Source organism: Theropithecus gelada, chromosome 7a (assembly GCF_003255815.1).
Source record: "Theropithecus gelada isolate Dixy chromosome 7a, Tgel_1.0, whole genome shotgun sequence".
Lineage (NCBI taxonomy): Eukaryota > Metazoa > Chordata > Mammalia > Primates > Cercopithecidae > Theropithecus > Theropithecus gelada.
Genome location: NC_037674.1, coordinates 49,890,512 through 49,911,470, shown reverse-complemented (window position 1 = coordinate 49,911,470; position 20,959 = coordinate 49,890,512). Strand labels below are relative to the sequence as shown.

Sequence of the window (20,959 nt, the reverse complement as noted above, 5' to 3'; positions counted from 1 at the left end):
TCCTTTAATACAGCTATCAATAAAAGCCTACTACAAGTAAGGGAAAACTAAATACTAAGAATAATGCACCACTTAGTAAACACCCTCCAAATAGACTATATTTTCTCATAAAATAGCATGAATGTTGGTAGAAACTTTTTTTTTTTGAGATAGAGTCTCACTTTGTCACCCAGGCTGCAGGGTGGTGGCAAGATCTCAGCTCACTGCAACCTCTGCCTTCCAGGTTCAAGTCATTCTTCTGCCTCAGCCTCCCAAGTATCTGGGATTATGGGCACCCACCACCATGCCCAGCCAATTTTTGTATTTTTAGTAGAGACAAGGTTTTGCCATGTTGGCCAGGCTGGCCTTGAACTCCTGACTTCAAGTGATCCACCTGCCTCAGCCTCCCAAAGTGTTGGGATTACAGGCGTGAGCCACCGCTCCTGGCTGGTATAAACTTTAAGAAGAACACCAATGTCCTATAAATAATCATGACAGTCCTGTTTAGTGAGCAGGAGTGTCATGATTATTTAGTGAGCATCTACTATGTGCCAGGCATGGGGATGGGCACGTCTCAGCCGTGAATCCAACAAATTCTCACCACAACCCCTGAGGTAGGTATCATCATCTCTGTTCTTAAAATATGAACAGTGGAGCTCAGAGTGTTATATAACTAGATCAACATCACACGTCTAAAAAGTAGATGATGGGAAGGGTTGAATTTGGTGACACTTGAGGCATCTTTCTATTCTGGAAATCTATGATTTGAGGAGGAAGAAGAGATGGGGAGGGAGAAAAGGAGGAGAAGGATACAGGAGGGATGGAGAAGGAATGAGAGAGATGGGGTAAGAAAGGATACAAAGGATACAAAACAGAGAAGAACAGGAAAGGGAGGATGGGGCAGAGGGGTGTGCCTGAGACACTTGGGGAGCCCCTTGCCCTCTGCGTCTCTTGAGACAAGGGATTTCAGCACCAGGGACAGCAGCTGGCCCTTGAGGGCTCAGCAGGTTCAGTGGGCTCAGCGGCTGGGTCATTTGGAGCTGGATGGGTCATTTGGATGTGGGGGTGGAAAAGGAAGCTGAGAGCTTTACTAAGTATTCTTTCTCTGTCTTCCCCACAGTGACCCTGAACACTTGCCAAGATATCTCAAGAGCTTGTCACATAGGATACATGCTCAAAGGAAAGAAGGGGGAAAAGGCACCGAAGGTGTTGAGGTTGGCTTGAAGAAGGGAGATTGAGGCAAGGGATATGAAGTCAGCAGACCTGGGTTCTAGTACCAGGACACTAACTTGCTCTGTGACTGTTAGCAAGTAATTTAACCTCTCTGAGCTTCATGTCTCTGCTTTTTAAAATGTTAACACTTTAATAAGAAGCCTTGTCTCTCCCCTTGGGTTGCTGTAGGGAGAAGAGTGTGTTTTCAAGCTGTAACATTCTGTGCAAATGCTCCTTGTGGCTGTCACTCTTTTCCTCCTCTTTAAGCATCTGCAGCTCTCCATACACAAAGCCTGCTGTAGGCAGACCTGAGGAAACTCTGCTGGGGGATTCCAGTGCTCCCAGCCAAAGCACCACCAGGAGCTGTGCAGGCTGAAGCCCCTTATGCCAACTCGCCATGGACCCAGAATCCAGTTGGGATTTGCCAGGGTTGAAGGAGAGGTGAGTGCCATGCATTTTCTCCACCCGCTATTCCTGGAGCTGTGTGTGGGCAGCCAGCAGATGAGCTGGAATTGGGGGTAATGGACAACCACTCCTCCCTGCTCCTGTCTCCATGCTACAAACATGCTTCATCAGTTTCCTCTCTGGGCATTGTGCCCTTCCGGCCTCCCACCACTCCCTTTGTGTGGCCAACAAGCTATTTCTGCCACCCGCCTGCTTTGGCCCTGACACAGGGTCTGAAACTCCCCTTTGCTTTTCATTAACACATCCTTGAGCTATCTCCCACCCTTCCCCCTCCTCTTGGCCTGGCCCCCATCTCCCCAACCCCCAACGCAGACATCACCACAGCAACCGGTTCCAACAAGCATCCAGCTACTTCAGTCTGCAATGAGGTGCCTGCCAATATTCCCTGCCTGCCTGTGAGGCCTCCCCACTCTCTTGTCCCTCCTGCAGTTAGTCCTGCCCCTCTCTCTGCTGCACAGATGGGCCCTGGGGTCACTGACCCCATTACATTTTTTCCTCTGTTACCCCAAGTATGTAGAGCCCAGGGCAGGATCCCAGCTCAGGTTCACTCACCACAACCTCTGACTTCCCACCAGCCACATAAATACATGCATGCATACACACACAGCCACACACACAAACTACGCATACTCATGCACTGCAAGACACACACCACCATCCAGATCCATCCAGACACACATACACCACACCATTGCAGCTAGACACACACAAGCACACACACACATAAGACACACAGACATGCATGTCTACAAGTACAGACACAGCACACACCGCATTCACACATGCGCATGAACCAGCATGCAAGCATTCACAAAGACATGCACACACAGGCACGCATGTGCCTCTGCATGAAATCCTAGGTCAATTTTTCCTCCTCTTTTGCATCTTCTTAAAGCATCCCAATAGCTCCACCTATCCCTTTACAGGCAGAAAAGAAAAATTATCTGGTTTGACCTAGAGCTAGCTCCTTCCCCTTTTACGAAGGCTCCGCTTCCTGTTTCCTTTCTCCCCTCCCATAGTCTCCAGCTGGCTTTCTGCTCTGTGTGAGGAGGACAAGTTCTGTCTAGGTCTCTGGCAAGGTTTCAAGGGAGAGAGGCAAAGCCTGTCCTCTCAGGGAGAGACCACCTGCAAGAAGCAAGTCTGAGGTCCTGACTAGATAAGATTAGAGACATCGCCAGGCACCTCCGGTGTGTGCTGGCAGTGCCCGATGCGACACCCCACCATTCGGGCATCAGCCAATCAGTATTCCCATGTGTCCAGCCTGCCATTTCCATTCAGCCCCAGGAGAATGGAAATCCATCAGACCCACAGTGTGAAAGTAAATACAAGGGTGCACATGCATGTGTGTACGTGGGCACCTGGTGGCTCAGGCTGACACCTGGGGAGGACTAGGCAGAAAGAGGGACCCATTCTAGGGACATGTCAAGGATTTTTTAAAAAATCAAGTGGAAGCAGCAAGAACCCTGCAGCTGCAGTAAGAACATGCAATTCCGAGTCCTTGGACCTCGGTCTTGAGCTTAAGCCAGTTAAATTCCCTGAACCTCGATGTTCTCTTAAGCAATGGGAGCAGCATTGCACCTCCCGGGAGGTGGTGACTCCAATGAGCGATGTGTGGGGACGTGCTGGGAAGCTGTAATGTCCTGTTTCAGTGAGAGACGGCGGTAATAACAGCCATGAAAATAATAACAACAGTCATAAAAAAGATAAGCTTGCATTGTCTGGAAAATTCATTTATGTGGAACAACTCATTTTTCGAGCAGGATGGGGAGATGAGGCGTGACAGTATTATGATTTTTTCTGAGTGCTTTTAACTGAGCCCAAGGAGGTGTTCAGGTGGCTACCAGCTGCGGTGAGAGGGAGCCTGCTTCCGCCCTAAGTCCTTGGCTGTGTTCACACCCTGCCTGCACATGCCGGCCCAGCCCCCACCTTACCTTCTTGCCCTGCATCCTCAGCTTGGATCTCCACGTTCACCGTGTCCCCCCAGATAGGGGCTCTGGTGGGCTCTGAGGTCACAGATGTGACTGCCTTGGAGCTCTGGTTGTTCTTTTCCTCAGATGTGCTTTTCCTGGGGAGAGCAGGGGCAGGGTGAGTCAGAGGGAGGGGTCCTGTCTGCTGCTTGTCCCCTTCCCAGGCTCCATTGTCCATAAATCGGAGTGAAAGGTGGACAGCATGTGGAGGGCTCTGTCTCATGCATAGACACTTGTGTCATCCCAGGCTTCTCCCCGGGCTTCTCTGCCAGCCTGGGTGACCACACTCTCTCGCTGACCACTACTGAGGCCTTCACTTAGTCACAGGCCTCTCACTTTGAGAGGCTCAGGGCAGGGGTGGGGGTGGGGGTAGAGGGTAGATGTCTTGCCCGCCTGACTTCCTAGCCCTCACCAGGGAGGGCTCTCCAGCAAGAGCCTGTGTGCGTGGCCTCCCTCTTCTCTCGGTTCTGTTCGGTGGGAGGAAGCCTCTGGGCAGGGTGGCTGTGCGGAGCCCCGCCTGGCTGTCATCTCTTCTTCACCTTATTTCCCTAAACTTCTGGCCCAGATTTCCAGGCTCCGCCCAGCAATCCCAGTTCTAAATGCTTGCAATGAAGCACACACATGCTGCTGCCTTCTGAGATGCCTGCTGTGTTCAGGGTCTTGGGCTGGGCCCCTGGAGCTGGACACCTGGAGCTGGGTCCAGGTCTGGGGGCAGGGGGTGGTGGAAAGGGCTTTCCAGCCCTCAAGCACTCTGATTGTTCAGGACCAGGCTAAGGTGAGAGGTAAGCTTGGGCCCTCTGAACCCCAACGCATCCCACAGATATCGGAGATCCAGAGGAGTCAAATGGCTCAGGGAGAGAGTGAATACTTCTGTAGAAGAGGTTACCAGACCAGGGCCATTCCCAGTGCTGCTCCATTAACTGCAGCAGTCATGGGCTGAGGAATCATCCCAGAGATCCTGTAGCAGAGGGAGCCACACCACACACCTTGCAGAGGAAGGCAAGGTGCACAAATCGTACCCCAGGATGGGAGCAACGATGTCTTCCCCTCCAGCCCTTGTTCCACCCTCAAGACCCCAAAGGGAGTGTGGGGCAGGCCAGTTGGCTCAGATTCCACCTGCTCTGTGCATTAGCAGCACCAACATGGTTCTTCCCAGCCCAGCTTGTTCCTCTCCTCCAAGAAGCCCTCTGGAGCCCCCTGGCCCTCACTGCTCCCTCTGCCCTTTAGACTTAAGTGACGCTGTGACCTGGCTCCTTGCCCCGACTCATCACAGCCCTGCTCCTGTGGGTAACCATGCTTGCAGGAGTTCCATCTCCAAGCTCCAGAGGTCAACTGAGGACTCCTGCTCTGCTTTGACTGAGAGGCAGTGTGACACAGTGATTGTAAGAAGGACCCTGCAGCCAGGCATTTTGGGTTCCAAATCCCAGCTCTACCCTTTGCCAGCTGGGTGATGTTAGGCAAGGTGCAGAACCTGTGGTGCCTTATTTTCTTCATTTATAAAACAGAGATGGTAATGGTGCCCAGCCTGCAGGGCTGTTGTGAGAAGGAAACAAATGAATATGTGTAGTGCCTGGCACATTGCTAGGTACCAAGAAAGTGTTAATAATTCTTAGTACCTTAAGTTATTAAAATATAAATATAATTCCTGTTCTTACCCCATAGCACTGGAGAGCTTAGCCTCATTGACCCTCCTGTGACCAGCCCCTTTGCCCTGGCATGATTTTTCCCTATCATGCCCCCAACTCTGGGTCTGCAATTGGGGAATGTCTGGCTGCTCTGGCCAAGATGTGGAATCCTGGAAAGAGCATAGGCTCGGGAGTGATTCAGAGCTGGGTTTGGAGCCTGTGTTTATCCTGGTGGGATCACCTCCCCTCTGCACCTAAGTTCCTCCTTTTTCAGTAGTACCCTCCTCAGAGAGTGGTTATAAGGACTGGAAAGAAAGCATGTTCTGTTCCCAGCACCCAGAAAGCCCCAGTTCATGTTATTCCCTTCTTTGTGATACAGAACAGCCTGAGTGTTTTCTCAAGAGGACCTGCCTGAGGACAGCATGAAGGGGAAAGAGGTAGGCACTGAGTACAAGCTGGGGTGAGAAGGGGCATCTCCCAGAGAGCTGGAGTCCTTCTCAGATGAGTGTCCATCCAGACACATCACCCCTGCAGGCTCTGCAGAATGTACTCCTCACACCCCCAGAGGGGTGTGCGGGAGGCTGCCAGGCTAGAGAGGGAAGGCAGAAGCCTAGCAGGAACATGGCACTTAGCTTGCTCCCTCCACCCTCAGGTCCCTTTTTCCCTCCGGCTCTGTGACCGTGCTTGACCGAGGGGTGCAATCTAAGCACCTCCTATGACACTCTGTGCCCCGGCTCCCGCTCCTGACAGCTGCCCCAGCAAAGTCAGAGACCTCAGGCTCTCAGCAGCCTTCCTGTGCTACCCAGCCACCCGATCTGCTACTTACAGATATATAGTTACTGCACAATAAGGCCTCACAGCCTCCCTCCTCAGGGACCTGCACAGAAACAGCAGAAAGCCAGAAGTGCCGAGGGTGTGTCAGGAAGAAGTCAGTCCTTCTGCACCCAAATGTCAACCCCACAACTGGACACAAAACTGCACCTGCACAGGCACATTCCTGGGGCATTCCCAGGAATCTTCATATAGCTCTGTGTGCACAGAGAAGACACAACTGAATGTGTGAAGTCACAGGCAGCATAGTGACAGGATTCAGGATTCAGGTTGGACCCCATGCCAGCCTGTCTTCTACAGTCCTCATATCCTCCCAACCCTCCTGGGAGGGTGGCAGGAGAAATTCCCAGGTGCAAGAAGGTGGGGGAAGGCGATGGGGCAAGGCAAGGGAGCAGGTGCTGACTTTCCTCCAGCATAGAAAGAGTTAAGCAACTATTTTCTCCACCTCCCTGCCCCATCTAATATGAAGGTCATCAGGGCTAGGTGAGTGCAGATAAAGCAACTGGGTGGGAGGAGAAGGCCCCAGGGGAAGAGGGAGGCTTTTAGCAGGTGGAGGGAAGCTGTCAGGGTAATGGCTTTTCCTGGCACAGCTGACTCCTCCGGGCCTTGATGCTATTCTAGAATCTGGAGAGCAATAAGGGTCTCTGATTCTTCACAGAATAGGAGCAGGGGACGAGCTCACTCCCTGCTCCCAGCCCCATTCTGCACCCCGCAGATGGGCACGTGGCTGAGTTCCAGGTTCCCGGGCTCCCTCAGGCTCCCAATGCAGTCTTCGAGCCCAGGGGACCTCTCCAAGACCTGCCTCCCTAGGCCTCTCCACAGGCTGTCTGCAAGGAGAGACCTCCCTCCCCGTCCCCACAAAGACCAGCCTTGTTAGCTTGGACCCTCTGGCTCTAGGCATCCAGAGCCAGGAGGAGGTAGTGGGTGGTGCCTGCTGTCTCAGGGTCAGATTTAATCCAGCCACAGCATGGGCAGCCATGCCAGGATAGGACTGGAGTCAGATTTAGAGTGCAGCAGCCCCAAGACCAAGCTGCAAGAAAATGTAAATCCCCCTCAACCTGGCCTACCCTCCAGGCTGCTGGAAGGGTGTGTGTCTCTGACAAACTCCAGTCCCCAGCTAGGCATTCCTGGGGCCCCCACCCTAGCGGAGGATGAGGGGGCCAGGCCCAAGCGCAGCTGTGAGTGGGAGGGAACAAGGACTTTGCTTTCCTTCTGCAAGGTCACGACGAAGGGAAAATGTGTCATCTGGTTCCTGGGGGATGCAGCTGTGAGTGGAAGAAGTGAGCATCAGAAAAGCATGGGATTTGATGGACAGAAAGCAAGAGTGCTCATGAGCTGCTTTCCCCCTCACTCCAGGGGACACACACACACATCCACACATACATACACACACATGCACACACACACACAGATGCATGCACACACACATACATGCACAAGGCTGCCCAGAGAGGTGTGAGTACCATACTGTACCCACTCTTGTTACCCAGCCCTCAAACTGCCTCCAGGGTCTTCTATTCACACCTGAGCCTACCTCCCTCATCTGCCCTGCCTTCTTTTTGGCCTCTGGCTCCCCTGAAAGCCTCAAAGCATGAACAATAGTCAAGGCCTGGCCTCCTCCTGGGCAGAGCTTTAGAAGCTGGGGCACAGGCAGCCTGGCTTGTTTTGAGTGCCAATCCCAGGCCAGCCACCAGGAGAGCAAAGGAAAGGGGAGGGGCCCGACTCAGATCTGCTGTGGCTGCTGGGGTCCCGGCTGGGCAGGCTTGTAAATCCTGAAAGAATAGAGGGATGTTCCCAGAAGCCCCTGGCACTGGGGAAGTCAGGCAGGCACTGGGAATAATGGATAAAGCGCGGACCTTTAAGTGGATGGATGGTGGAATAGGGGTATTGGGCCCCTTTGACCTGGTCCATCACAGCCCATTGCTGGCTCACCTGGGAAACTGAGAGGGAGGTGAGGGAACTGGCAGTCCTGCAGGCCAGCTGTCGAGGTATCATGGTCAGGCCTCAATCTTTCCTGAGAAGGTAGGGCAATTCCCCTCTACCTGCTTCCTCCATGCCAACTTCTGAGCCGGGGAGGCCTGCCTCCCCCATCCTCCAGAAGTCCAAGAGGCTGCCAGACTCCCAGGCCGTAGGCTAGGCCTGCCTCCATCCCTGGAAGGCTCTGAAAAACCCAATTACCTCTTCCCAATCCAGGAGCCCAGTCTTACGCAACAGGAGATGGGAGCTGGCTTCTGCCGAGACAATCATCTGAATGGGGTGGCCAAAGGCTGGGTTCCTGTGTTTCCAACCCTAAACCTGGAGGAGGCAGGGCTTAAACAGATAGATGGAGGATCTTTCCACTTGGAGAAGAGAAGATGAGGCTTGAGAGGGGCTGTCTGACTGATGCAAGTGCTGGCTTGGGAGCAGCGGTTGGGGGAGTCAGGAGAGGGAGGCTGCGGTTCTCCCCTGACTGAGTCCCTCTCAAGGCCCCTTTTTGCCATGGCCACAAGCAGTGTCCTCTGAGGCCAGGCAGGCAGGAGGGAAGAGCCCCAGCCCTTACACCTCTGGCCTTTGCCAAGTTCTCCTGGGATTGCTGGCCAGGGTGTTGTGCCCAGGGACTCCTCAAAGGAGGAGCTGAGATCTGAGGCAGGGAGTCAGTGCTGAAGCTCCCTTCTCTCCTCACCCCCGCTTCACTAGACAACAGCCTTGACAAGGGCCCCAGTCCATGGTGCCGCCTCCCCCAGCCCCATGCCGAAGGCAGGGCAGCTGGTCCTTGTGGGTTTTGAGCCCCAGGAGGCTGCCACTTAAGGCATGAGCAGGGCTGTTATTCTCAGCAATGCAAGGGGCTCTCATCCTGGGTTTCATTTATTAATTGCACTCTAATGAAGCATCACTAATTGCTGATGGTGCTACAACACTGCAGGTGGGCCTCAGTTTACAGAATAATTGACTCTGGAGCAAGGAGGGCACCAACTAGAGGCCAGCAGTTCCCAGTCCATGAGGGCCTGGCTCTCCCCCTGCCCTTACCTGCAGGGCATGAGGGCTGCTCTGGGAAAAAGAAAGGGCACCTTCCGAGAAACTCTGAGAGAAGCACTCTAGCAAAGGCAAAGATCTTCCTGTTAAACAAGGATGCTGCTCCTCCACCCCGCCACTACTCACACTTCATCCCAAAGTGTGGGCACCCCTCCTTTCCACCCATGGTGGACAAGGAGAAAAGCACAGCTCACAGAGCTTTGTGATGGCCCAAAGTCAGGCTCAAGTGCTGGTGTGCTGGGCATTGTTGCACCTTCTACCCTCTTCTGGGAAGGGGATTTCCTTATTTTCCAGAGATACATTTTTGCTCTTTTTGAGGCTGGAGGTGATGCAGGACCAGGAAGGGCTGCTGTCTGTACCATCTGTCAGCCTTTGGACTATCATGCTGTGGCCTGTCCTGTGGCATAGCTGGTGAGGGGCCCTGGGAGCCACCTTCTTAGGCCATGGGCGATAGGTGGACCTGTCAGTCAATACCATGGTCCTATGGGTAGGCAATGACAGTCCCCTTGGAAGGTGCGGGCCTGGATGAGACAACCCAGCAGGACTTGCCAGGACACGGGATCCTCTCAATGGTTCAGTCACTCTAAACAGCCACTCTTCTGAGTACCCCCTTTCTCACGTATGCAGTCTTAGGGCAGGAGGAGCGTGGACCAGATGTAAAGTCGAACTTCCTGACCTCACAGAAATCACCGGACTCTTCTGATTCCTGTCATTCTGATTCTCATTCCCTGCTTAACTCATGTGCTATTCAGTCCATGTTTTGAGGTCTGGGGCTGCTCCCTGGCTCAGACACAGAGCCCAGCCTCCTGAGGGGCTCCGATACCCTAGTGCTGGGACTGGAGCTTGTCCACCTTCCTGGGAGACTGTGGGCAAAGGATGAGTGAGTGGGGGCAGCATTATGGTTCCTGGCCCCTCCCCACCCTCACCACCACTACTGGACTGTTCACCCCTCAAGGGCAGGGACCTATCTTGTCGCTGCTGGAGCTCAGTTCCCACTGCCTGGGCACAGTGGGGCCCAGCAGGTGTTTGCTGAAAGAAGGAAGAGGGGACAGACCATTGGAAAATCAGGTGGGACAGTGGCAGCACCTCCTTTCCAGCTCTGCCAGGCCAACTCACTGGCCCAGGCTGCTGAGCCAGTGGCAGCTCCTCAGGACTGTCCTGGAAATAGGTCTTGGCTGGGAGGAGGGTTCAGATTCCAAATCCTGTCCCAAGAGCATGCCCCCAAAGTGGGGAAGCAGAGCCCAGCTGTGGTGGGGGCAGGAACTGGGCTCCCTCCAGGCCCAGGGGGCACTGAGCACCTTGGTCCAACCTGGCCCCTGGTCTCTCTGTCCCATTCCAGGGTGCTGTGAAGGGATCGAGGTCTGGTTTCGTTGGCCACACTGACCATCCTGAGAGTGCCCTCCACAGTCCCCGGTTAGTCCCTAGGCCCCACTTCTCCAAAGCCACAGGACACCGCAGCAGCACACAGTTGGGAAGTTGGATAATGAGTGACAGGAGAGGGAGGGGGCCACGCCCACCACCTGAGTGACAGGGTCAGCCACTCCTCTGTCCCCATCTTTGTATGGGAACAGGGAAGGGGGAGGTCACAGCCTGCCCTCCCCGGGATAAAACCCCAGGGCCTCCTGAGCATTCCCAAGCCAGGTTTGCCAAAGACCAGAGAGACAGCTTTGCGCTCAGGCTCACGGATCATGGGCTTGAGTCCTGGCTCCTGGCTCACCACTGCTGACTGTGTGGCACATCCCCTAAGCATCTCTGAGCTCAGCTCCTCCCTGATAACAGCGCTCAGTATCTTACAGGTTTCTGGGTGGACGGTGGAGCCACAGAGAAGGAGAGAGGATGAGATCAATGGAGAAGGCTAAGTCTGAGTGGAGATGTATATTGGCAGGTGGGTCCATGGGGCTGGAGCTCAAGAGAGAGGTTGGATCCAGGGAATCTGGGGCTTTCAGGATGGGTGAAAGGGGGATGCCTAGGTGAGAGGGATCTTAAAAGGATCCCTCTTTTAAGGGATCCTCTTAAAAGGTGTGGAGGCCGGGTGTCGTGGCTCAAGCCTGTAATTCCAGCACTTTGGGAGGCCGAGGCAGGTGGATCACCTGAGATCAGGAGTTCGAGACCAGCTTGGCCAACAGGGCAAAACCCTGTCTCTACTAAAAATACACAAATTAGCCAGGCATACTAAAAATACACAAATTAGCCAGGCATGTTGGCATATGTCTGTAATCTCAGCTACTCAGGAGGCTGAGGCAGGAGAATTGCTTGAACCCCGGAGGTGGAGGTTGCAGTGAGCCGAGATCACACCATTGCATTCCAGCCTGGGTGACAAGAGTGAAACTCTGTCTCAAAAAAAAAAAAAAAAAAAAAAAAAAAGGAGGTTAGAGATGCAGAGGAGAGGCCAAGGAGACTGAGCCAGGAGCATTGACATTCACAGGATATTAGGACAAAAAGTATCCCACAGTGGAGTGGCCAGAGACAGAGGAGAAAATCAAGAGAGGGGGTTGTCCTGGGGGAGAGGAAAGAGGAAGCTTCAAGAAAGGAGAATGCCTATTTATACATATGTGGAGGATGCACAGCCATTGGGAAAGCACTCCCCTGGCAGAGGGGGACCAGACAGCAAAGCTGGAGGCACCGGTGGCGTCTGAGTTGGGTTGAGGGTTCAGGAAAGGAACAATGAGGGGCCCAGAGATCCTCACTGACCAGAGGTGTTTGGCCTGAAAGTAAAACTTGGCTGATTTACACAAACATTTGGATTTCTGGTTTCTCTTTAAAAATTGAGAGAGGCGACCGGGCATGGTGGCTGATGCCTGTAATCCCAGCACTCTGGGAGGCCGAAGTGGGCAGATCACGAGGTCAGGAGATGGAGACCGGCCTGACAAACATGGTGAAACCCCATCTCTATTAAAAATACAAAAATTAGCTGGGCGTGGTGGCGTGTACCTATAATCCCAGCTACTCAGGAGGCTGAGGCAGGAGAGTCGCTTGAACCTGGGAGGCAGAGGTTGCAGTGAGCTGAGATCGTGCCACTGCACTCCAGCCTGGGTGACAGAGTGAGACTCCTTCTCAAAAAATCAAAAAATAAAATAAAATTAAATGGAAGAGGCTGGCCAGGGTGGCTCACACCTGTAAGCTCAGCACTTTGTGAGGCCAAGGTGGGAGGATCACTTGAGGCTGGGAGTTTGAACCAGCCTGGGCAACATAGTGAGACCCCCATCTCTACACATTAAAAAAAAGCTAATAATTAAACATAAATAAAAATGAAGAGGGCTGACAACCCATGCCCTCGTTCTTCAATGTAGAGATCAGTGGGAGGGACAGGGGCTGCTCCTCTGAATGCGCTAGGTGCTCTCTGGTTTGCCACAGTCGCTTCCGCTCTCTATTGCATCACATGCCAGGAACTTCAGGATTTGCATAAGTAGCTTGGCCTTGAAGACATTGACTTTGAATTCTGGCTCCACTCCACTGCTCCACTGCTGCTGACCGTGTGGCACATCTCTTAAGCATCTCTGAGCTCAGCTCCTCCCTGACAATGGAGTTCTGTATCTCACAGGTTTCTGGATAGATAGGTGGAGCCTCAGAGGAGTGGGGAATGAGGAGATCAATGGGATTCCAGGGCAGCTCCTTCTGCTGGAAACTTAGTGTGTGCATGGAGGGATGACAGAATCATGGAGCACACAGGGGTAGGGGGAGCCTAATCAGTGCCCAGAGCCCCAACCCCTGCTCAATGGCTTCCCTCACTCCACTACAAGCTAGACCCTGTGGCATGTGACCCTGGGACCCGTGGGGGTCAGGCTAGGGCAGAGGGAAGCTGCCTAAAGCCTGGAGGGATCACCAAGCCTCCTGGCTGCTCATCATGGCCAGGGAGGGAGGAGGAGGCTGTCAGCCGCTCTGCCCAGGCTCAAGAGTAAGCAGAGGAGACAGCCAGTGCAGGATGCAACGAGGACACCAGGAAGGCCCCCTCTGGCCTGCCTCAGGGCCCCAAATCTCCCGCACAAATGCACTCTGAGGCTGTTCTGCAGGATTCCGGAAGAAGCCTGTGAGGGAGAACTCATGCTTCTTGAGTCTGAATGAGGGTTTCAGGCATGAGAATACCTTAGGGGCCCCAGGTGGCAGAGATGGGAGAACGTCTGGAAAGAATCCTTATGACTTCCGTCTAGCTGGGGGTGGGTCTCAGGCCAACCATCCTTCAACCACTGACACCAGCTGTGTTTATAACCCTAGGACACAGGGAAGTTCTCACTGAATAAAAATTCCGAGGTTCTGAGTCTCCGGGAACTGATGTCATGGGAGGCAGGTGTGGGTGGAAAATCAAACCATGGTGTGGGGGCCCTGCAGGGAAGATGAAGACCCTGGTTCCCAGGCCTCAATCTGGGCCTGCTCCCCACCTTTGTCTTTTTTCCGATGGGGATCCTGCTGGAAGAGAAGGAGGCTTGGCCTCTGTAGGAGCCAGTGGTCAGATGGGAATAGTCATCTTCATCTGCTCCACTCCCACTGGCCAGCCTTGTGACTTCAGACACATTCACGTTCTACCCTGGGCCTTGGCCTCCTTCACTATAACACGAGAATAATGCAGCCTGCTTCCAGGACGGCATCGTTAGAATCAGAGGGCGTGAATAGCCGAGCTCGCAGTGAGCTTTGAGTGGGACATCATCAGCAAGTGGGGGCTGCCTTATTACTGGGACTATCCCATGATCACTGTCACTGTGTTATTGTTATTTTTGCTGAGCCCAACCCTCTGGCTGCTGAGACAAGCTCATGGGTCACCTGTGAGTCATTCTGAGCCTCCACCCACTCTGCACAGATCCCTGCCTTCAGGGGCCCTTGACCGAAGGCCTCCAGCCAGACAGGGAGGAAGGAGAACTCCAGATCCCAGGAGAGGTCTCCACACTAGTCACTGCATCTTCTCTGGAAGTCTGGGTTAGCGTCCTGTCCCAACAGCCCCCCTTCCAAGAGGGGCAACCACCACATGAAAGATCAAGGCAGAGAATGAGGTGGAAGGAGCTTTTGGATTTTGAAATCCTACATCTTGCATCCTCCCTTGGGTACTAACTAGTTCTGTGGCCTTGGGCAAGTCATGGAAATGCTCTGAGCCTCAGGAACCTCATCTGTAAAATGAGGTATGATGATAATATTATACCTCACTTATAGGACTGGGTGGCGATTAAACTGTATGAAACACAATATACTCCTAGCTTATTTCTCAGGGGTATGGTGGGTATTTGATAACTGTAACCTTCTTTTACCCTCCTCTTGCCAGGATTTCAAACAACTGTCCTACTTTCAACATCTTCTTCAGTTAGTCACCAGAATCAGAGCTCATCCTGTGACCAAGGCCAGGCTCAGTCTAGGGCCAGGGTCAGGGCTCTCAGGCTATCTAAGAAAATCAAGGATCCTCTGAGTATGACCCTAGCTGGCCCTGATCTGTGCCTCCTTCCCTGTGCCATCCCAAGCCTGCCCCACATGCACAGAGGAAGCAATGCCTTCCCCTTCGAGTCCTGACTCTGTCCCCACTCGTTAGCTCTGGGCAGCAGGCAGCCAAAGAAGCAGCTGCCAACGCTGGCAGCCCTGCCATGCAGCCTTTGGCCAAGAGTCAGAACCCCACGGATCATCTCCTGGCTGGCCCCATTTCCACATCTCATCCTGCCCACTGGGGCACCCCCTGCCTGTCAGTGCCACTGCCTTCCTGGTCCCTGCTGTGCTCTGACTGGCAGGTCTCCCTGTGCCAGGCTGGGTGACAGGTGCTGGACACTGTTCAAGCCCCAGGGCACTGAGCCATGCCTAAACCAGTCATGGGACACCCTGGGCCTGGGGACTGGCCTGGTAGACCCGGGCACAGAATTTGTCTCGGGTGGCAGAGCTGGGGTTCTTGTTGCCTCGAAAGAACTGAGAGTGTTTCCCAGGCCAGAACACAAGCCAGCCAGGCCCGCAGCAGCATGCAGGCCAAAGCTTACATCCTGGCCATGGGAAGACTGAGGCTCAGAGAAGGCAAGAACTGGCCTGAGTTCACAAGGAGTCAGGGGCAGTGGGCCAGATGCTAGGTCTTCCTGAACCCAGCCTGGCTTCTTTCCACTGTCCTGTGGCTTTCTTCTGATAGGTCTCAGTGCCCACTGTGAGCCTGCTCAGGACTCCCCCTTCCCCCCATAGAGCTTTAGACCTGCAGCATCTCACACTGTCTAGCACCACATCTTATGTACATAAAGTACATAAGCACATATCCTGGTACAGAGTCGCATGAGGGAGGATTTGGCCTCATCTGGGAGATCAGTGAGGACAGCTGAGATGGGGAAAGGGGAAGGGAGAATGTTTTTGGGCAGGGAGCGTGCAGAGGCCTAGGGTGGGAGGGAACAGGGTTTGCTCAGAGAACTGAGAGATGTCCAGTGTGGCTGGAGCAAAGAGAATGAGGTGGAGATCCTGTTGCTGGGGAGCTGGAGGGGCTGGCAAAGACCCAACCGTGCTGGGCCTGGAATCCTCTTTACTTTAGGAACAATGGGAAGCCACCGGGTTCCTTTGGTACTATGGCACCACAGTACCCAATGGTAACCTACCGTTGAAGGAATCTTCAGGGAGCAAGAGTAGAGGAACCAAGAGCAGGTGGAGAAATAGTGCGGTAGCCTAAGTCAGTGGTGGAGCTGATGGAGAGAAGCAGCTCAGTCCGAGAGATGGGGAGGCACAGACATGACTTGGTGATGGATTGCATGAGGGGAGAATGTGATTCCTGACACCAGGATGGGGTGGGATCACATGGAGAGAGAGTACAGGCTAGAGAAAGAAGAGCAACATAGGGCGGAAACCTGAGACAGGCCAACATTTAAGGCCAGGTAGAAGAGATCAAGAGATGTGGCCATAGCGGAAGGTGGGAGAGTGGGGTAACTTGGAAATGAAGAAAGGGCTTCAAAGAGAGTGAGTGGTCACGAGGGACTGCTGCCTCTGTGTGAGAAACAAACTCACCCGTCCAAACCCAAAGAATGGACTCAGAGACCTGGAGAGCAGCCAAAGTGAGACTTTTAATGCCAGTCTTGCAAGATTGGGTGTCCGATAGGCAGGCACACCCAGCACGGTTTCAATAAGCAATTTATCCCTTAGTGCACGGGTCTCTCCCCCTGTTCCTCATAGGCTAAGTACTGTGGGGTCAGTTTTCCCAGATGTCGCCTACTGATTGTTAAGTAGGGGCTTTAAGTTTGTTCGTTTGTTTTAGGGTTGTCTTACTGCATTTTGTTGCAATCCTAGTTAGCTCAGGGACTATTCAAGTTTGTTTTTTTTTTTTTTTTTGAGATGGAGTATCACTCTGTCACCCAGGCTGGAGTGCAGTGGCGCGATCTTGGCTCACTGTAAGCTCCGCCTCCTGCGTTCACGCCATTCTCCTGCCTCTCAGCCTCCCGAGTACCTGGGACTACAGGCGCCCACCACCACACTCGGCTATTTTTTTTTTTTTTTTTGTATTTTTTAGTGGAGATGGGATTTCACTGTGTTAGCCAGGATGATCTCGATCTCCTGACCTCGTGATCCGCCCACCTCAGCCTCCCAAAGTGCTGGGATTACAGGCGTGAGCCACCATGCCTGGCCTCAAGTATTTGACTTATGACCTAAGTAGCTGGGCAGGCTGATAAAAACAGACAAAACGAGCTATTTTGCAGACTAATAAACTTTCATTTTAGACTAAACTTCTTGTTCTGGTGAGGGCAACTAAGCGGGGGTAAGGGAGGGTGCCGAAAAGCAGGCATTGGCTATCCAAGCAGGGGCCTAATATATGCTGTTTCTTCTGTAGTTTGCTGACCTAAGCTGATTTAAGGCACTTTGTCTTGGAAATGGACCACTGTATACATTATTTCCTTCACCTGAGAGATTACGAAAGATGAGATGCCCGTTGGATGCAGGGTCAGGGATGGTGGTCACTGGTGACTACAGAGAAGCTATATTGGTGGAGAAGTGGGGTCAGATTGGAAGCCAACCAGTGGCTTAGATGAAGAGAGGCTGACCCACAAGATGAGCCAGGTGCCTGCTGGTCTGGAATAGTTTTGGCTGGAGGATGTGCCTATAACTAGATGGACTCAAGCCTGGTGCCTTCCTAAGGGGTGAAGTGGCCATGCCCCAAACAAGAGAAGTACCATCGGCCGGGCGCGGTGGCTCAAGCCTGTAATCCCAGCACTTTGGGAGGCCGAGACGGGTGGATCACGAGGTCAGGAGATCGAGACCATCCTGGCTAACACGGTGAAACCCCGTCTCTACTAAAAAATACAAAAAACTAGCCGGGCGAAGTGGCGGGCGCCTGTGGTCCCAGCTACTCGGGAGGCTGAGGCAGGAGAATGGCGTAAACCTGGGAGGCGGAGCTTGCAGTGAGCTGAGATCCGGCCACCGCACTCCAGCCTGGGCGACAGAGCCAGACTCAGTCTCAAAAAAAAAAAAAAAAGAGAAGTACCATCTTTGGGCCTGAATCCTCCTCAGCTCCCCACTAAGGGGATGAATGAGTGAACAGTTCTGGGGCACTCTCAGGTCTGTGCTTCACTACTCCCCCTGCCCCGACCCCTGAAACTGTGGTCCTGCCTGCTGGGGATGCAACAAACCCAGAGAGAAGGACAGAACTCAGGCTGAGACAGGGATTCCCAGGATCCCCATCCCCAACCTCAGGTGAGAGAAGATGGGATGGCAGAGGGCAGGAAACCAAGCCAGGAGACTAAGCTCAGGGTACCAGAAAACAGGGGCAGCAAAAAGATGAGAAAAAATGCTTGGAAAGAAGGTAAAATTATATATATATATTCCCAGTTTTATTGAGATATAATTGACAAATAAAAATAAAATGTATATGTATTTAAAATGTACAAAGTGATGATTTGATACACATATACTTTCTGCAGTGATTATCATGATCAAATTAATTAACATATCTATCACCTCACAGTTACTTTTTGTGTATGTGGTGAAAACACTTAAAATCTACTCTTAGCACATTTCAAATACATAATATAGTATCTTTTTTTTTCAGACGGAGTCTTACTCTGTCGCCCAGGCTGGAGTGCGCTGGCACAATCTCAGCTCACTGCAGCCTCCACCTCTCAGGTTCAAGTGATTCTCCTGCCTCAGCCTCCCAAGTAGCTGGAATTACAGGTGTGCACCAACACGCCAAGCTAATTTTTGTATTTTTAGTAGAGATGGGGTTTCACCATGTTGGCCAGGCTGGTCTCAAACTCCTGACCTCAGGTGATCTGCCTGTCTTGATCACCTGAGGTCTGGCACATGACTGTGCCCAGCCACAATACAGTATCATTAACTAGAGTCACCTGTTGCATATTAGATCCCCAGAATTACTCATCCCAAAACTGAGAGCTTGTATCCTTTAACCAACATTTCCTAATTTTCCTCATCCCCAGCTCCTGATAGCCACCATTCTACTCTCTGCATCTATGAGTTCATCTTAGATTCCGTTAAGTGACATTATGCAGTATTTGTCTTTCTGTATCTAGCTTATTTCATTTAGCATAATGTCCTCCAAGCTCATCTGCATTGTCACAAATGGCAGGATGTCCTCCCTTTTATGGCAGAATAATATTCTATCGTGTATGTGTTGTATATATGTGGACATATATGTATACAATATATAATTGTGTGTGTATATATGACATAAGTATATACAAATATATGTATATAACACATGTGTGTGTGTATATATATAACATTTTCTTTATCCATTCATTCATCAACAAATACTTAGGTTGATCCTATATCTTAACTATTGGGAATAATTCCGCAATGAATATAGGGATACTCTTGACCTCAGATGATCCACCTGCCTCTGCCTTCCAAAGTTCTGGGATTGCAGGCATGAGCCACTGCACCCGGCCCAGATATCTTTTCTTTTCTTTCTTCTTTTTTTCTCTTTTTTTCTTTTTTGAGACGGAGTCTCGCTCTGTCGCCCAGGCTGGAGTGCAGTGGCGCGATCTCAGCTCACTGCAAGCTCGGCTTCCCGGGTTCACGCCATTCTCCTGCCTCAGCCTCTGGAGTAGCTGGGACTACAGGCGCCCGCCACCACCCCCGGCTAATTTCTTTTTGTATTTTTAGTAGAGACGGGGTTTCACTGTGTTAGCCAGGATGGTCTCGATCTCCTGACCTCGTGATCCGCCCGCCTCGGCCTCCCAAAGTGCTGGGATTACAGGCTTGAGCCACCTCACCCAGCCTATTTTTTTGAGATGGAGTCTCGCTCTGTTGCCCAGGCTGGAGTGCAGTGGTGCAATCTTGGCTCACTGCAACCTCCGCCTCCCAGGTTCAAGCAATTCTCCTGCTTCAGCCTCCCTAGCAGCTGGGATTACAGGCGCCTGCCACCATGTCCGGCTAATTTTTGTATTTTTAGTAGAGACGGGGTTTCACCATATTGGCCAGGGTGGTCTTGAACTCTTAACCTTGTGATCCACCCACCTCGGCCCCTCAAAGTGCTGGATTACAGGCGTGAGCCACTTCGCCCGGCCAGATATCTTTTCAAGTAACTGATTTTGTTTCCTTTGGATATGTACCCAGCAGTGAGATTGCTGGATCGTATGGTAGTTTTATATTCAATATTTTGAGGAACCTCCATGCTGTGTTCCACAATGGCTGCACCTTTTTACTGTACATTCCCACCAACAGTGTACAAGGGTTCTCTTTTCTCCACACCCTCACCAACACTTATCTCTTGTGTTTTTGAGAACAGCCATCCTACCAGGTGTGAAGCGATATCTCCTTGTGGCTTTGATTTGCATTTCCCTGATGATTAGTGATGTGCACCTTTTCATGTGCCTGTTGGCCATTTGTATTTCTTTGTTGGAAAAATGTCTATTTGGGTCTTTTTCTCATTTTTTAAATTGCGTTGTCTTTTTGCTGTTGAGTTGTATGAGTTACTCATATATTTTGGATATTAACTCCTTATCAGATACATGGTTTGCAAATATTTTCTCCCATACCATAGGCAGCCTTTTTGTTTTGCGGATTATTCCCTTTGCTGTGCAGAAACTTTTTAGTTTGATGCAGTCTCACTTGTTTATTTTTGCTTTTGTTGCCTGTACTTCCGGTGTCATATCCAAAGATTAAATGCCAAGACCAATGTGAAGGAGGCTTTCCCCTATGTTTTCTTCTAGGGGTGTTACAGTTGCAGGTCTTACATTTAAGTCTTTACAAATAAATACATATTTTTAAAAAAGCATTGAAGTATTCATCATGAAGAAAACGAAAACTTTTGTGAACTTTCTTATGCCTATTGCGTGCTTTGTTACTTGTGTATTTGTAATCAGATGTGCAGGGATATAAAATTCTTTCCAGGGTCTATGGCCTCTGAGGATCTGGATCTTCCCTCTGGGGTTCCTGCCTGGGGCTGGGGGCCAGCACTGAAACCCCCCTTCAGGTCCTGACAGCTGGGCCCTCATTTTCAGAAGCCCTTCCTTCTCCCTTCATTTGCATCTCATTAGCACCACTTCGAGCTGGTGGCAGCTCCACCTTTCTGGAGCCCTGGGACGCAGGCAGCAGCCTGGCCCAGGCGCTGCTCCCAGCTGGAGAGGGGTGCAGCGACCTGCTTTCCCCTCCCCCTTCCCCGCGTTCTCTGTCCCCACCCTCTCTCCCGCCCCAATTGCGGCAGCCACAGGGAGGGCGCAGGAGGACTGGGGTGTGCCCGGCTCTCTTATCCCCCCCAGGCTCGGGTCGCCTAGGCTCCTGCCGCGCATTCCCATGGCAACCGGGTGATGGCGCGGGTCGAGGTGCCTGCCTAGGAGCCACGCGGCCACCCAGCTCCCCGCCCCGCCGCCCAGGCTGGATTGGTGACAGTCAGGGCCTCAATCTCCCGAGATGATCGGTGATAATTGGTTTATGGAAATAGCTGAGCGGAGAAGGCGAGCTCCCCGCTAGAAACAGCCTCCCTGC

At 52.2% G+C, this 20,959-nt stretch overlaps 1 protein-coding gene across 1 annotated transcript in view; it reads right to left on the bottom strand.

The window, feature by feature from the left end:
- Window positions 1-20,959, bottom strand: part of CCDC33 (coiled-coil domain containing 33) — a 100,527-nt gene that overhangs the window by 70,584 nt on the left and 8,984 nt on the right. The window contains exon 3 of the mRNA XM_025390319.1: window positions 3,588-3,721. Coding sequence (XP_025246104.1) covers window positions 3,588-3,721 — 134 coding nt within the window. The remainder of the gene's footprint in view (window positions 1-3,587; window positions 3,722-20,959) is intronic.